General features: G+C 41.5%; 1 protein-coding gene across 8 annotated transcripts in view; it reads right to left on the reverse strand.

The window, feature by feature from the left end:
* The window catches only part of LOC127569882 (RCC1 and BTB domain-containing protein 2-like), a 114,637-nt gene that overhangs the window by 53,810 nt on the left and 46,005 nt on the right, over positions 1-14,822 (reverse strand). For 7 of the 8 annotated variants that reach the window (XM_052014880.1, XM_052014882.1, XM_052014884.1 and 4 more), the window contains 2 exons: positions 7,906-8,064; positions 997-1,104 (listed from right to left, as the gene is read on the reverse strand). In XM_052014880.1, the coding sequence (XP_051870840.1) occupies positions 997-1,104; positions 7,906-8,064 (267 nt within the window). The remainder of the gene's footprint in view (positions 1-996; positions 1,105-7,905; positions 8,065-14,822) is intronic. The other variant, XM_052014885.1, reaches the window with a different exon arrangement.

The raw sequence follows: 14,822 nt of genomic DNA on the forward strand, positions 1-14,822 counted from the left end.
TTAAATGAAGACTTGGAACCATGGTATCAATGGGGATGTTATCAGATGGAAACACTGCAGTGGAGCTCATGGTCTTTGACTGGAAGTGTCAACATAGGGAGGCTAAACTGCCTCTACGCAAGTTCAGAAAGGACGTATCAAATTCCAGAGTCTAGTCTTTCTACAGGAGGCAGCCTTGCACTACTTGGTTATCAAATCACATGCAGTGCAACTCCAGCAAAACAGTAGGCTGGGTTCAATGTGTGTTATGGAACGTGTGGGCAGTTATAGACACATTATTTAAATGTAATGAAAATCCAGTAAAAAGTGCTTTTAAAATGTTACAGCCAGAGTAGAACTCAATGCATCTGCCGAATGCTGTGTGGTTCTGTGGTCACAATAGTTCCAGATGCAAATAAATACAAAACCACAAGGTGACACTTGTGAGACAAACCCTCCCTTCTGCTTTATAATCTCAGAAATCTACAGCCCACATATACACAACCTCTCTCATATCCACAGCCCTTAACTGCTACTCAAGGACGATGGGCTGAACAGAAGCATCAGGCATGGGGAGTGGGAAACCAAGTACTTGAACCAAAATCACTACTGCCCAGGCCAGCAATAGTTAATTGGGCTCTGTAATGTGAGCTCCGATACCACCCACCACAATGTTTGCTAAAATGACCTCCCTACCATACTTCAACAGTCATGTATAGTCTTACCTAAGTAGATACATTATATTTTTTACATCTCTCTACAGGTTTTCAGATTATGCAACCATACTTCACAGAATGACTTCTTAAAGTCTGCTCTGTTGAAGAGTCATTGACATGAAGCTTTAATTATGTTCATCTCTCCATATATGCTGCCTGACATGCTGAGTATTTCCATCATTTTCTGTTTTTATTTTAGTCCAGATAATGTCCTGGTCTGATTGGCTCAAAGGAGAGTGCCACCAACAAACCAAACAAGATTTAGATGAATACGACACATCAGATCTAATATCAAACATACCTGACACACATGTATTCCTTGTAATGCTGCCAGTCTGCATGGCGTTGGTTGATTGCCATTACTACCCAATCCAAGCTGCCCATTACCATTGTAACCCCAACCATACACCTACAATGCAAGGCAAACAAATTAAAGAAAGAAAGAAATTGTATTTTAATAACACCCTTCATATCTCCAGGATATCTCAAAATCAATTAAATACTCCCAAATCGTATAATTGTTTCTTTTTGTTGGCAAATGTGAGTTAATTTTCATACAGTAAAGTTATACTAAAAGCAATGAGACAAATAACTACATAATCTAATTTGAAGTCTTCATTAGAGAATGAATAATGACCTAGAATCCATAACTGAACTACTCTTTTATGCTGTTTTTTCCCCCTCATTTTAAGGGGATAATAGAACCAATGAAGCGCTGCTTTTGAATGAGCATTACATTGATACTCTGCCAATGTGTGTAAATCTATCCTTCTCAAAAACTTGAGCCTTCAGGCAAGAATGTCCTGTGGCTGCAGTTAAGGTTACACAGACAGAACAAAACAGATAAATATTTGATCTTGATGTTCAGGTTCAAACTTTCTGGTCCAGTATGTTTGAAATCTGTAAATCTTTACTAACTAATTCTAACTAAGACCTAAAATTAATTAAGATCTATACTAATCTGTAGCTAATTAACCTACCAGTGCGACTTCTGAAATCTCAGACAACAGCGCTTCTGATTTATTGAAACTTCAGGTTGCAGACAGTTCTCAGAACCCTGATGTAACCTGGGGAGTGTCTATACTTAAGGAACAGTTCTATTGCTCAGAGGAAGATGATCAGAGGGACAATTTCTGTGGTCTGGCACCAGTCAGGTTCCAAGGGTGTCAGACTAGAATTTCAACCTGTATTTGTACAACTTTGCACTTTGACAGCTATCACAAGTTCCCTCTCACCTATCAAGGGTACCAAATGTAAATATATAGACATGATGCAACAATATAAAAATCTATATGCACAGGTGAAGGCACTCTTAAAATTAGCTAAAATAATTAATATATTCACCGATCTTTAGTATATGCTGCTCTTATGTGATTTCATCTCATTCACAGAGATGTTTATTTATACACCAGAACATACAAGGCAAAAGGATATTCAGCTTTCCTTGCCTGGCCGCCAAAGAAATAGTGCACCAGGTCCTCATCAGGGAGTCACTCAATATATGTTATACGGATAGCTATACTGTATATCAGAACATATATATAGGAACAACTACAACAGATTATGCACAGACTTTCTCACACCTGTAAAGAATTCCAACTGACCATCAGCATCAAGGTCTAATGTGAAGACCCAAGATGTTGCCACACAGATGATGCACTGATACAGTTTGTTAACAGCTTCACATATCCAGGCTCCAAACACTAGCAATCTATCATAATGCCAAAATCAACATGCATTGCAAAAGCTCCAACTGTCATGTTTAAGCTAAGTAAGAGTGTGGACCTACAGATAGAGAAGCCCAAACTATGGGTCTACCAAGTCTGTGTCCTTAGTACAATCCTCTACAGTGGCAAGGCCTGGACAACACATGTAGGGCATGAGAAAAGGCTTAACAATTTCTGGTATTTCCACCTCAGGCATACCCTAAGCATCTCCAAAAGTGACAAGGTCAGCAACTTAGAGGTTCTGGAGCACGTTAAGTGAATCAGCATACATTAGCCATGTTCCTCAAATGGATGATGGCTATATTTCCAAGGAAATTCTGTGTGGTCAACTGGGCACTGCTGTATGTCCATATCTCCAAGATAATTACAACTAAAAGAGAGATATGAAGATGGCAGGCATTGACACAGACAATGTGAGAGGTAGGTCATGATGGCCAGGACATCTCGAGGCTGACTGATCTGGAGGGCATGAGAAAAGGGGAAGTGAAAAGCCCCAATGGCTAAGAGAATCCAGACATAACAGATGCCAGCAAACATTACCACATCTTTATATCCCACTTCATCTACAGAAAGTGCAGTAGAGACTGTGATGCCAGAGTAGGGCTCATGAGTTACACCAGATGATGTTCAATGCAGAGTCAACCACTAAGGTTCTGTTCATTAAATAAACCACAAATGCTTTATGTTTACACTCAGATCACTACAGGTCTCATCATCTGGCTTCCAAACAAAACTGAAGAAATGTAAGAAGCAGGACTTCAGAGGAAGTATTCTCAGATACTGTATAGCAAGTACAGAAATAAGAGGATAATGCAATGAATGCAGGAGAGAAGGTACAGAAAATAGGTCTAGATTACTGGAAGGTTAGGACAAGAGCTAGTGGAGGTGGGACCTCTGCAGGCTGAATCTCAGTAGAACTGGTAGCAAAATCTTGTGAGAAGGGTTTAAACTAATTTGGCAAGTGGAAGGGCACTACTGTAGCACTGAGAAATAGAATACTGGTACAAAAAATGAATTTGGAAATACAGATAACACAAGAGTAAGAAATGATAGGTTTTATATTGGACCAGATTAAAACGATAAAAAGTCAAAAATAGATTTGCAGTGCATGTGCATAAATGCACATGTACTAAACAAGCTTGGAAAGATGCAAGTGCAATTAGTCACATAGGATTATGATTGGCAAGACCGGGTGCTAAATGTTCCTGGATACAAAGATATTCAGGAAAGATATGGAAGGGAAGAAAAAATTTGAACAAAGCTATGTTTATCTTTCACCAGTTCTCAATAGTGCAGTTCTAATACAAGTACAAACTTGACCTTGACACAACAAGGATGTGCGAGGTACAAAAGGAATAGTAGTGCAGAGGTTAGTGCTGATAGCTCACATCCTGACCTTGTGTGCTGTCTGAGTAGAGTTTGCATTTTCTCCTTGTGACTGTGTGGGTTTACCCTAGATGCTCAAGTTTCCTCCCACATCCCAAAGACTCGCTGATAGGTTAACTAGCTATTGTAATTTGCTCCTAATAAATTGGTTGAGGGTTGGAGGGGGGTTGGGAATGTTGATGGGCCCATGAGTGAGAGTAGCTTACAGGGAAACAACTGGGGTAATTAGACTGGTGGGTGTGCTCTGAAAGCCAGCATAGGCTCAACTCAATGGACCAAATATCCTCCTTCTGTGCCATGAGGAGAAAAAGAAGAGAACATATAATAAATGTTAGGATTTTAAGAGGTATGGTAAAATAGATACCTGGGCTGTCTTCCATAGATTCTTAAAGGTAACAGGCCATGTAAATAAGGTGTCAGAAAGGCATATAGGATGCCTTCTTCTATTATCCAAAGCAGGGAATGCAGAAATAGTGAGGTTATTGTAGAGCTGTATACAACACTAGCCTGAGTACTGTCCACAATTCTGGGCACATTACATGATTTTCAGGTGAAAGCTTGATATGCTTCTTTAAAAAGTAAAGGTAACTGAAGCAAAGCGAGGGCTCCTTGGATGACAAGGCAGATAAGAATATGAAGGAACAAGAAAAAAAAATCCTCAAGCAAGAACCAGACTAACAGTAAGCTGAGAGGTCAGGAGAAGAGGAAAATAAGACCAGCAGATATAAGAATACATTGGCAATTAACATAAAAGAGAACCTAAAAATCTTTTACTGACATGCAAATATTAAACAAGTGATTAGTGTGGTGGAGCCTGTTTCAGACAAGGTTGTGGTATGCTTAGAACTACAAGGAAAGGATAGAAAACTTGAGTATTTTACAGTGGTGCTGTTGGTAGTGGCTGAGATGGCAGAGAGAACAATTGGTTGCTTCTATGGCCTTGCCAACTTGTGGAACAACTCCTAATGACTGGAGCATTCATACATGAAGATCCTATTGTTCTTCTACCTCACATAAACTCATACTTTCTAAGTGATGTTACCATCCTATTCTTACTATCAAAATGACTAAACTACTCCATCTTCAGGGGAAGGTAAAGTAGATTTCCTTAAGCGAAGGAAATTGAGGAAAGATTTGATAGAGAAGTATCAGATTATGACAGGTTTATGTAAGGTATACAAAGAAAAACTTTCTATTGATTGATGTTTCAAGGACTAAGGAACACATATTTAAGGTTCTGGGCAAGAGATAAGGGAGATTCAAGGAAGGCCTTACTTTTGTTTTTACACAGCATGTTGTAATGAGTTGGAAGTCACTGCTGATGATGATGGTGGAGGCAGAGGTTATCAATGATTTCAAAAGGATATTGGATGTGAATTTGAAGGAAGTAAATTTCCAGCATTATGGGAATGTGGCAGGGATCGAGACTGACTGCATTGCTCTGCAGCAAGCTAGCATGCACTCAATGGACCAAAATAGCCTCCTTGTACTGTTTGACTGATTGAATGTGACTATGTAAAATTGACCAAGTGACTCAAAATAATAGTAGTGAATTGTTGTTTTTCCGACTGGTGAAGGGGGCTGGGCTATGGTGGAATGTACAGTGGTGCACCCCAGCAATAGATTCCACTATTTTTCTTTATGGAGATAGAGATCTTAGTGGAATAGTGTCATGACAATAACCTTTCCCTCAATGTCAACAAAAGAGCTGGTCATTGACTTCAGGAAAGGGGGCGGTGTACATGCACCTGCCTATATCAATGGTACTGAGGTAGAGAGGGTTGAGAGCTTCAAGTTCCTGGGAGTGAACATCACCAACAGCCTGCCCTGGTCAAATCATGTAGATGCCATGGCCAAGAAAGCTCACCAGTGCCTCTACTTCCTCAGGAGGCTAAAGAAATTTGGTTTGTCCCCTTTGACTCTCACCAACTTCTACCAATGCACCATAGAAAGCATCCTATCTGGATGTATCACGGCTTGGTATGGCAACTGTTCTGCCCAGGAACACAAGAAACTGCAGAGAGTTGAGAACACAGCCCAGCACATCCCAGACACCAGCCTCCCCTCCCTGGACTCTGTCTTTACCTCTCATTGTCTCGGTGTAGCAGCCAGCATAATCAAAGACCCCACCCACCCGGGACATCCTCTCTTCTCTCCTCTTCCATCGGGTAGAAGATACAGGAGCCTGAGGGCACATACCACCAAACTTAAGGACAGCTTCTACCCCACTGTGATAAGACTATTGAAGAGTTCCCTTATACAATGAGATGGACTATGACCTCATGATCTACCTCGTTGTGACCTTGCACCTTATTGCACTGCACTTTCTCTGTAGCTGTGACACTTTACTCTGTACTGTTATTGTTTTTACCTGTACTGCCTCAATGTACTCTGTACTAACTCAGTGTACCTGCACTGTGTAATGAATTGACCTCTATGATCGGTTTGCAAGACAAGTTTTTCACTGCACCTTGGTACAAGCAACAATAATAAACCAATACCAATACCAATAATAGTAACTTGGACTTGTGTGCACACATTGTAATTCCCAAATTTGTAGATATCACAAAACTTGGAAGCCAAATGAACTACAAGGAGAACATTAATAGACTTCAAGAGGATATTGATAGACTGATAATAAGCTAATTTATAGGCTGTATCTGGCAGAAAATTGCAAAATGGTACATCTCAGTAGAAAGAATGAGGAGAGGCAGTAAAACAAGAGGGTACAAGGGGCACATGAACAAATAGATCTGGGGGTAAATGTGCATAAGTTGCTCAAATTACCAAGGCAATTAAAAAGACATATGGAGGACTGCTCTTCATAAATACAGGCACAGAATACAAGAGCAAGGAAATCATGAATCTTTGTAAGAGACTGCTTCGGCCACAACTGAATATGTCCACTTCTAGGCACCACAGTGATATGAAGGCAGTAGAGCAAATGCAGAAGAAACTTAATAGGTTTCTTCTAGGTGCTTCAGTTACAAGGAGAAATTGGGATTGTTCTCATTAGAACACAGGAGACTGAAAGAGGTTAAGATCATGAAGAGTCTAGGCAGAGTCGATAGAGAGAAACTGTTTCTGCTGCCAGAGGATCAAGAACCAAAGGTTATATAATGACAGAAACTGGCAAAAGAACCTAAAGCGACACAAGGATAACCTTTTCTCGTGCAGTGCGTGACTCGTATTCCAGAATTTGGAATGCACTGCCTGAGGACCAGTGGAAGCAAATTCAATCATGACACTGAAAAGGAAACTAGATAAGTACTTAAAAGGGAAAAAAATACAGGGCTATGGGAAGAAGGCAGAACGGTGAAACTAATTAAAATGTTCTTACACAGAACCAGCAGACTAATCACCAAGTGGCCTCCTTCTGTGCAATAACCTTTGTGATTTTATGAACCTATGTGGCAACATGTATCAAATGACAGTATTCAGTACCACAGAGGTTTTATTATCATAACTCTAAGTTCACACTATATAATTGGGAGCTAAAAGTAATCCCCAGTTTATAGGGATATAAGGTCTATTTATGGTGTGATCAATGAGGCTTCACCAGGGGAGTATCTAGTGAGACCCAATATGTATAATGTGCACACTATACCACCATCATTAAAGACTCAAAGTAAACTAATGCCATTACATAATTTAAGGTCAGTGGCAAATTAGTTGCACAGAAGTACAGAATGTTCATCAAGTACCTAAAGTGCTAAAATGTTTTAATATCTTACTATATTTTTTAAAAAACAACTTTATTACATAATAACTAAAAAAATAAATCAATATTTAACAAAACAAATTCAGGCATTATGTTTCCCCGGAAGGTGTGAGGTACTCAACATGCTGCAGGGCACTATTCGCTTCCCAGCTACCCGATCTATTGCTTTGCACAACAGCACCCAAGCAAGAAATGTAAACTGGCCACTGATCTCATGCAACAAAAAGACATTCCTCAGCAATGCAGAGAACTGGAAAGAATAAACAAATTCAATAGGAAAAGGTCTACCTACCTGTAACTTAAGACTGTATTAACATTTTATATTACATGATTAAACCATGGAACTTACATCTGCTATTCACAATACACCGCTCACCTCTCCATTATCCAAAACTGCCATGGAAGATGACTGACCACAAGCAATAGTGGCAACCAATTTATTCTGTAAGCAACTGGTCACTCTCCGTGGAGTCGGTTGATTGGAAGTTGACCCTGATCCCACCTGTCCACAGTTATTGTAACCCCAAGCATACACCTATTATGAGATATAAACACATTAGGAAAAAATCTATAGGCTGAATACAAGAACAAAGTAGGGTAATTTTAAACAGAAAATTTTAAAAAGAAAATGGCACAAAAACATGAAGAGCATATAATCTTAAAAAATTGTTCTCAACCACAAGGTATGTTAAGAGTCAGAGATCTGGCTCCTTTGTATCAATTTAGCTCATGAAATAGATGAGGTGGCAGACAAAGACTTATTATATTTTAAATAAAACCAGAAAATGCTAAAATCACTCAATAGGTCAGGTAGCATCTGTGGAAAGAAAAACAGAGATAATGTTTCAGGTCAAAGACCCTTCGTCCAATTGGGAAAGAGTTTTAAGTTGCAGACAGGGTGGGAGAGAGATGGAGAAACCATTGAGGGTGAACTAGACAAAAGAAACAGTCAAAAATTCTAGAGGATGGAGACAACTTCTGCAGCATTAGCAGTTTTTTGATTTTTTTAAAAATTACCATTGAATTCACTTATACTTCTCTTCCACAGATGCTGCCCGATCTGCTGAGTGTTTCCAGCATTTTCTGCTTTTATTTCAGATCTCCAGGACCTGCAGTTCTTTGATTTTTTTTTCTCAATTCACTACACATGCACAAAGGCATATATGGGCATATTCATAAACACAGATTTTTGATCTTCCTTTTAAATCAACACATATTTCTAAATTTCCAAAATACATTTTTCTATGTTAGAGATACATAAACAAATTATTGAATGTTCTTTTTTGATGAACTTACTTGCTGATAACTAAGGTTGAAACTAGATTAACAACAAAAATTATCTAATGTCCCAATCCAGCTGTCACATTCTTGACAAAAGATGATTACTGTTATCATATATTTCTGTAGTAATGGACAACACGTGCATTCCTTAAATTGTTTACAAAATAAAAATATGTCGCAAGTCAAAAGAAATATTTCCCTCCATAGATGCTGCCTGACCCACTGAGTTCCTCCAGCATTTTGTGTGTTGCTCCAGATTTCCAGTATCTGCAGTCTCTCTTGTGTCTCAAAGGGAACTATAAAGTGTGTCATAAAGTAAATTATTCTTAATTTGTTTACTGATTAATTCACCGAGTCTGCTGCCACATTGCTGCTCTAGTTCTGGAGATAAAAGAGCCAATTCTCTTGGCAGGTAATATTCAGAGAGAATTTCAGCAGGCCCTTGATTTTCTTCTAAATGAACAGATAGAAAATCAGGAGCTGTGACCCATGAATTCCCTTTCCCAGCAAGTGCAACTGTCTGTGCAATCACACAATCAGCCCTAGAGTGTTCTGCTAAAAGGATATAAATGATACCACCCTTTTATTCTTGCTATATGTATGCTGCCATTTATCAGTGTTGGATATCGTCAGATCTCTGATGATTAGAATGGAAAAGTCACAACTTCACAGAGACCATACCTGCAAATTTTGCACACAACTTTAGCTAATAACCACTGAATCTCTCCTGAAGTGTAGATAGGAGAATTGTCCTAAGCCACACTGCAGCAAAGGTGCATTGAATAAGGTACACCCCAGTTCTCAAAAGTATAATGCCAGCAATTTGAGATAGTGATTTGGTTCATGATTTGGAGCAGGAGCTTTAAGAAGAGGTGAGTTTGTGTGTGTGTGTGTGTGTGTGACAGGAGGTGGAGCGAGATTTGGAGCGGGAGCTTTGAGAAAAGGTGAGTCTCTGTGCTTGTGAGTTTCACCTTGCAAGAGTCTACAAGAGGCACATTTGCAAATTGTTAATAGTTGATTGGCTAATTAACAGCAGCAGATAAACGGAAGGTAGGTATAAGTGGAGTGGCCATTGTTGGGAGTGAGCCAGGGTTAGGGTGGAGCACTTAAGGCTTTGGCGAGAGAAGGTGGCGGCGGCTAAGGTAAGTCTCTGGTAAGTTTCTTGCTCTCTCTTTCTTTCTTTGATCTTTCCTTCAGTGCCAGGCTAGGGTAGTTAGATGGCTCCAGGGTCAGTGGTGTGTTCATCTTGTGAGATGTGGGAGTTCTGGGAGACCACCAGTCTCCCTGATAACTACATCTGCACAAGGTGCATCCAGCTGCATCTCCTTACAGACCGTGTTAGGGAACTGGAGCTGCAGCTGGATGACCCCTGGCTCCTACAGGATAACGAGGAGTACATAGATAAGAGCTACAGGGAGGCACTCACTCCTAAGATGCAGGATGCAGGTAGATCCGTGACTGTCAGGAGAAGGAAGGAGAACAGGCAGGTAGTGCAGAGTACCCCTGTGGCCGTTCTGCTGAATAACAGGTTTGGATACTGTTGGGGGGAACAACCTATCAGGTGAAAGTGCAGTGACCAGGTCTCTGGCACCGAGCCTGGTTGTGGGGCACAGAAGGGAAGGGGGGAGAAGAGGAGAGTGGTAGTGATAAGGGATTCAATAGTAAGGGTGTAGACAGGAGATTTTGTGGATGTGAAAGAGACTCCCCGATGGTATGTTGCCTCCCGGGTGCCAGGATCAGAGGCTTCTCGAATCGGGTCCAGAGCATTCTGAAGGGAGAGGGCGAACAGCCAGAAGCCGTGGTATATATTGGTACCAATGACTTGGGTAGGAAAAGAGATGAGGTCCTGAAGAGGGTATATAGGGAGCTAGGTAGGAAGCTGAAAAGCAGGACCTCAAGGGTAGTAATCTCTGGACTGCTGCCTGTGCCACATGCCAGTAAGGGTAAGAATAGGTTGATCTGGCAGATGGATTTGGCTGAGGAGTTGGTGCAGGTGGCAGGGTTTCAGACTTGTGGATCATTGGGATCTCTTCTGGGGAAGGTACGACCTGTACAAAAGGGACAGGTTACACCTGACCTGGAGGGGGACCAATATTCTTGCGGGCAGGTTTGCTAAAGCTGTTGGGGAGTGTTTAAACCAGTTTGGCAGGGGGATGGGAACCCAAGTGATAGGTCAGAGATCAGTGCATTTAGTGTACAAGTAAATGCAGCGTGCAGAAAGACTGTGAGGAAGGATAGGCAGTTGAAAGGGCAAAATTGCAGTCAGTTGGATTGGCTGAAGTGTCTACTTTAATGCAAGAAGTATCAGGAACAAGGGTGATGAACTTGGAGCGTGGTTAAGTACATGGAACTACAACATTTTGGCCATTACAGAGACTTGGCTGTCACAAGGGCAGGAATGGCTGCTGGATATTCCAGGGTTTAGATGTTTCAAAAGGGACAGGAGTGGAGGTAAAAGAGGTGGGGGAGTGGCTTTGCTGATCAGGGATAGTATCACGGCTATAGAAAGGGAGGACGTCCTGGAGGGATCACCTGCTAAGTCAGTGTGGGCGGAAGTCAGAAATAGGAATGGAGCGATCACTCTAGTGGGAGTATTCTACAGACCCCCAGTAGCAGCAGAGACACTGAGGAGCAGCTCGGGAGGCAGATTCTGGAAAGGTACAAAAATAACAGGGTTGTTGTCATGGGTGATTTCAACTTCCCTAATATTGATTGGCACCTCCTTAGTGTAAAGGGGATAGATGGGGCAGAGTTTGTTGGGTGTGTCCAGGAAGGATTCCTGACACAGTATGTGGACAGGCTGACTGGAGGACAGGCCATACTGGACCTGGTACTAAGCAATGAGCCTGATCGGGTTTCGGATCTCTCGGTGAGAGAGCATTTTGGAGACAGTGACCATAACTCCATGACCTTTACCATAGCCTTGGAGAGGGATAGGAGCAGACGATATGGGAAAGTATTTAATTGGGGGAAGGAGAATTATGATGCTATTAGGCAGGAACTTGGGAATGTAAATTGGGAACAGATGTTCTTGGAAGTGCACAGCGGAAATGTGGTGGTCGTTTAGGGGGTACTTTCACGGGGTTCTGGATAGGTTTGTCCCATTGAGGCAGGGTAAGGATGGTAGAGTGAAGGAACATGGCTGACAAGATGTAGAATATCTTGTCAAGAGGAAGGAAGAAGCTTACCTAAGGTTTAGAAAGCATGGATCAGACAGGGCTCTGGAGAGTAACAAAGTAGCCAGGAAGGAGCTTAAGAATAGACTTAGGAGAGCTAGAAGGGGGCATGAGAAGGCCTTGGTGAGTAGGATTAAGGAAAACCCCAAGGCATTCTACACCTAGGAATGAGAAATAGGAGGATGACTCGAGTGAGGGTAGGACTGATCAGGGATAAAAGAGGAAACATGTGCCTTGAGTCGGAAGAGGAAGAGGAAGTCCTTAAGGAATACTTTGCTTCCATATTCACCAGTGAGAGAGACCTTGTCATTTGTGAGGATGGTGTACAACAGGCTGATACACTAGGGCATATCGACGTGAGGAAAGAGGATGTGCTGGAACTTTTGAAAAACATTAGGACAGATTAGTCACCAGGGCCGGACAGAATATATCCAAGGTTATTACGGGAAACTAGGAAATAGATTGCTGCGCCTTTGGTGATGATCTTTGCATCCTCACTGGCTGCAGGAGTAGTGCCAGATGATTGGAGGGTGGCAAATGTTGTTCCTTCTTTCAAGAAAGGGAGTAGGGATAACCCTGGGAATTATAGACCAGTGAGTCTTACTTCAGTGGTGGGCAAATTACTGGAGAAGATTCTTACAGGCAGGATTTATGGGCATTTGGAGAAGCATAGGCTGATTAGGAACAGTCAGTCTGACTTTGTGAGGGGCAGGTCGTGCCTCACGAGCCTGATTGAATTCTTTGAGGATGTGACAAAGCACATTGATGAAGGGAGAGCAGTGGATGTGGTGTACATGGATTTTAGTAAGGCATTTGATAAGGTTCCTCATGGAAGGCTCATTCAGAAAGTCAGGAGGCATGGGATCCAGGGAAACTTGGCTGTGTGGATTCAGAATTGGCTCGCCCATAGAAAGACAGAAGGTGGTTGTAGACAGAGTGTATTCTGCCTGGAGGTCAGTGACCAGTGGTGTTCTGCAGGGATCTGTTCTGGTTCCCCTGCTCTTTGTGATTTTTATAAATGACTTGGATGAGGATGTGGAAGGGTGGGTGAGTAAGTTTGCTGATGACACGAAGGTTGATGGTGTTACGAATGGTGTAGAAGGTTGCTGTAGGTTACAACAGGACATTGAAAGGATGCAGAGTAGGACTGAGAAGTGGCAGATGGAGCTCAACCCAGAGAAGTGTGAAGTGATACACTTCGGAAGATCGAATTTGAAGGCAGAATACAAGGTAAATGGCAGGACTCTTAACAGTGTGGAGGAACAGAGGGATGTTGGGGTCCACATCCATAGATCCCTCAAGGTTGCCACACAAGTCGATAGGGTTGTTAAAAAGGCATATAGTGTGTTGGCCTTCATTAGTCGGGGTATTGAGTTCAAGAACCATGAGGTAATGTTGCAGTTTTATAAAACTCTAGTTAGACCACACTTGAGTATTGTTCAGTTCTGCTCGCCTCATTATAGGAAAGATGTGGAAGCTTTAGAGAGGGTGCAGAGGAAATTTACCAGGATGTTGCCTGGATTGGAGAGCATGTCTTATGAGGATAGGTTGAGTGAGCTAGGGCTTTTCTCTTTGGAGTGAAGGAGGATGAGAGGTGACTTGATGGAGGTGTACAAGAGGCAGCAATCGAGTGGACAGTCAGAGACATTTTCCCATGGCAAAAATGGCTAACATGAGGGGGCATAGTTTTAAGGAGATTGGAGGAAGGTATAGGGGGGATGTCAGAATTAAGTTTTTTCCACAGAGTGGTGGGTGCATGGAACACATTGCTGGCAGAGGTGGTGGAGGCAGATACATAAGGGACATTTAAGAGACTCTTAGATAGGTACGTGAATGATAGAAAAATGGAGGGCTATGTGGGAGGGAAGGGTTAGATAGATCTTAGAGCAGATCAAATGTCGGCACAACATCGTAGGCTGAAGGGCCTGTACTGTGCTGTTATGTTCTATGCAAGAATGCTTCCCAGTGTCAACAGGAGAAAAAAAGTAATATACATTCAAATAATCACATGTGGAACTAAATCTGACATTACAGTCAAATTTTAACATGTGCACAAGTTCTATATTTGTAAGTATTACTACTATATTAATAAATTTTAAATCTAATTAAAGCAACACCTTAAAGAAATAATCTTTACCTTAGAAGATATACCTCAACCAAAAACCCACTAACTATACAGGCAATCTTTTGCATACCACAAACTGGATATCCGGCAGCCAGAGCAATGGTGAAGAAAGAGCCAAAGACTGGTCAAACTAAACCTGCCAACTAAACATAGAGGGAAGAGTTGAGATAGCTGACAATGAACAGAAAATTGGATACTTATGTTTTTTTAAAACTGGTCAAAAGTGAGAGTGAAGAGCCGCTACATACAGAAGTGGAAGGTATTGCTTTCCAAAATTCCAGAACACACTGCAAAACAGATGCAGTTCAAGTCTTGCACAACATCAACAAGTTGTTGCGTAAGACTTGACATTTACGTAACATCTTTAGCAAACTGAAGTTGCAAAGGAGCACATCAGAGGAATTAGATTTTTTAAAACTGCCACTGAGCCAAAGGAAGAGACATTAGGAATCATAGCAAATGTCAATCAATGTCAGCAAAACTAAGGAGCTGGTAATTGACTCAGGAAGTGGGGTGGAGTACATGCCCCTGTCTGTATCAATGGTGCTGAGGTACAAATGACTGCGTTCCTAGGTGTAAATATCACCAAAAAATTGTCCTGGTTCAGCCACATAGACACTACAGCCAAAAGAGCACACCAACACCTCTACTTCTTCAGAAGACGAAGGAAATCTGGCATATTCCCAATGAATCTTACCAATTTTTATAGAT

This window comes from Pristis pectinata, chromosome 4 (genome assembly GCF_009764475.1).
Source record: "Pristis pectinata isolate sPriPec2 chromosome 4, sPriPec2.1.pri, whole genome shotgun sequence".
In the NCBI taxonomy this organism is placed as follows: domain Eukaryota; kingdom Metazoa; phylum Chordata; class Chondrichthyes; order Rhinopristiformes; family Pristidae; genus Pristis; species Pristis pectinata.